This window comes from Chenopodium quinoa, unplaced genomic scaffold, assembly GCF_001683475.1.
Source record: "Chenopodium quinoa cultivar QQ74 unplaced genomic scaffold, ASM168347v1, whole genome shotgun sequence".
Taxonomy (NCBI): Eukaryota; Viridiplantae; Streptophyta; class Magnoliopsida; order Caryophyllales; family Amaranthaceae; genus Chenopodium; species Chenopodium quinoa.
In genome coordinates this window covers 1,949,668-1,952,590 of record NW_018744835.1, presented here as the reverse complement: position 1 = coordinate 1,952,590, position 2,923 = coordinate 1,949,668, and the positions used below count along the sequence as shown (strand labels likewise).

At 33.0% G+C, this 2,923-nt stretch overlaps 1 protein-coding gene across 1 annotated transcript; it reads left to right on the top strand.

Annotated features, from left to right (window-relative positions):
• The first annotated feature begins 500 nt into the window (after nt 1–500).
• On the top strand, nt 501–2,689 carry LOC110704505 (transcription initiation factor TFIID subunit 15b-like). The gene is made up of 4 exons (XM_021882299.1): nt 501–684; nt 1,355–1,759; nt 1,983–2,106; nt 2,253–2,689. Exons 2-3 carry the CDS (start codon nt 1,365–1,367, stop codon nt 2,071–2,073), a joined length of 486 nt encoding a protein of 161 aa, XP_021737991.1. The 5' UTR covers nt 501–684; nt 1,355–1,364; the 3' UTR covers nt 2,074–2,106; nt 2,253–2,689.
• The last annotated feature ends 234 nt before the right edge of the window (nt 2,690–2,923 follow it).

Here is a 2,923-nt window from a genome sequence, read left to right as displayed (position 1 = left end):
AGCTAGCTTAGTTCGTGACGAAGAAACTAGTTTTCATTTATATTTGGTAGTAATAATTGACTCAACAAATCAGGCCGAATATTCAATCATCTATTCAATATCAATTACAGTTAAGTACTTTACTCCTATATTAGGTCTTATATGACTCTATTATATGTTAATCTTGAAATACTTGTAGTTTATTATGATATGATAATCAATATCTAGTATATTAATATTGAGGTCACATCAATTCGAGTTAATTAAATTTCGATCCTCAAAATTAAGTCTTGTAATCTCAAGTACTTATCAGAGCTACTTCAAGTAGCATTGTTTGAGTAAATTGCGTTCATATGAGTCCGTCGATAGTCTACACAATCTATCTAATTACACTCTTCAAATAATAATAATAATAAAAAAATCTATCTAATTATGTTTATTATTTTAATAGTTAGGAACTTTTAATGTGATGATTCCCATTATTCAAGAAGCCAGCTCAAGCATTTGAAAAGGAACATTCTTTCTCATTCTCTCTCTTCCTTCAGCTGCCTCAAATCTTCTCAAAAATCGAGGCATTTCTGCATGTTATATAAACCATGCTTAACCCTTCACAAACCAAACTCATTCTTTCATACCCTAACTTCTTTCACCTTTCTCTAAATCCCAACTAAAAATTTCATCTCTAATTATTCCTAGCTCTCCAAGGTAATTAATTAAGCTCTATCTTTGATTTTTATTTTTTTATTTTTCATCTTCTGTCATAATTTACTTTATATCATTCATATTTTGTAAGGTGAAAAAAAGAGTGCAAGTTGGTGGTTTTTATAGTTTTTTGTTTCTAAATTTGTCATTTTCTGAAAATTAAGGATGTTAATTTGTTAATTCCTTTTTTTTTTTTTTTTTTTGGTACCTTAAAACAAGGGATAATGGTCTCTTTAGGAGCTTCTATGACAAAATCAGTGGAATGATTACATTATTTTCCACTTATATTTTTTTCTTAAAAAAATGTAAAACTACAAAAATTAGGCAATAGGAAAACCACGGGCTAATAGCTTTTGTACGATTACCATTTTGGATTGGTTGCATTGTCTAAGCATCTCCTAACATTTTCCACTTTCATAAATAAACATGTTGTATATCGTATCTTCTTTATTTCCTTAAAATAAGGATGAGTACCTAATTTTGAAGGCAATAAAGAAGAATTTCCTTGTTTTTAATATCTTATATTAACGTATCGCGTCTTAATTACTGTAGTGAGTTAGTTTTTGAAAAAAGTTATAGTATTATTTAAATTGAAATTCGTTTACATCATTGCTCGTGCTTATGACACGTACTTAGTGTTGTTCACCGAATATATTTTTTTTGTTTTGAATAGGTAAAAAAGAATGAGTAGGCCAGGTGATTGGAACTGTAGGTCATGCAGCCACTTGAACTTCCAGAGGAGGGACTCTTGCCAGCGTTGTGGGGACCAACGTCCTGATGGCCGAGGCGGCGGCGATTTCGGAAGCTTTGGAGGGAGGTCAGGTGGGCCCTCCTTTGGTGGGGGTTTTGCCGGGCCCGATGTTAGGCCCGGTGATTGGTACTGTAGCATTGGCAATTGTGGGGCCCATAACTTCGCTAGTAGGTCTAGCTGCTTCAAGTGTGGGGCTTACAAGGAGGAATCTGGCTCTGGTGACATGGGCCGCTCACGTGGATTCTCTTTTGGTAGCGGTCTTGGCGGTGGCGGACCGGGTGGAAGCGGCCGTTCCGGTTGGAAATCCGGTGACTGGATTTGCACTAGGTATGTAATTATGTTCAATCTTATTATGTATACATACAATTTCTTATAAAGTTATAATTATATATACATACAATTCTATATTTTAATCATAAGAATTATGGTAGTATACTAGCACTTACTATGTATACGCTATTGTTAGTAACGTACATGTATCATTATTACTTTATGGACAAGAAATGGCATGTCATGTTACTTATATTATACGTACCATGTAACGTTATAGGTCGGGTTGCAACGAGCACAACTTCGCTAGCAGGACCGAGTGCTTCAGATGCAGGGAACCAAGGGACTCCGGCAGTAACTCTGCTTATTAAATGCATCAGCTCTTAAGTTTCAAAAATTTCACGGTATGCATGTCCTCAAAAATTAACTTTATTTTAATTTAGATATTGTACATACTTCCTCTGTCTGAAAATAATGTTATGGAGTAATAATTATGGGGAGCTGTGCATGTATATTGTAGGCTGATTATTTGTTTTGTTTTGGCCTTTAGGTAATGCATGCTACGGAAGTACGAAGATAAACGAAGAATATCAAGTTACTACATGAGAGGGCTGAATGAAATTAATCTACTTTGAAAATTTTAATTTCCCTCTAGATTTTCCTTTCTTTTTTGAATTTCATTGTTAGGTCGTATTCGAGATAATTCATGCTAAAAAACTAGAAGTTTTAGACTTCATGAGCTTATTATTAATTTTGTTACTTTTTGATGAGTTTAGTATGATAATCTATTTAACTAGCTAGTTATTTTGGTGGTCTAAGCTCATGTCACTTTAATTTGTCCCTTTTTTTCCCCTAATTTTTTTTTTCAAATTTTTGTTTTTAAATTGGTGAGAGAATCTCTCAGCCATCATCTCTTTATGTAGTTGTTGATGTTCTACGATGCAATGAGAGTTTGAATATTATTAGTAATATTTGCAAATCCTTTTATTTCTTATGTTTAATATAATCATGGCAATAATAATTTAGCATCAATTTCAAAAATTTATGCAATAATCCTCAATTCTCAAGAATTATTCTTTTGCTTTTGCTTTATGGGAATAAGCTTTGAATCATGACTTTAACAATTAACCCTGAACATCTCTGCAAAGTTGTTTAAAGCAAGTCACATTTAAATTATGGACCACAATTTCCTCTTTCGCTTCATGCAATGCAATTTACACA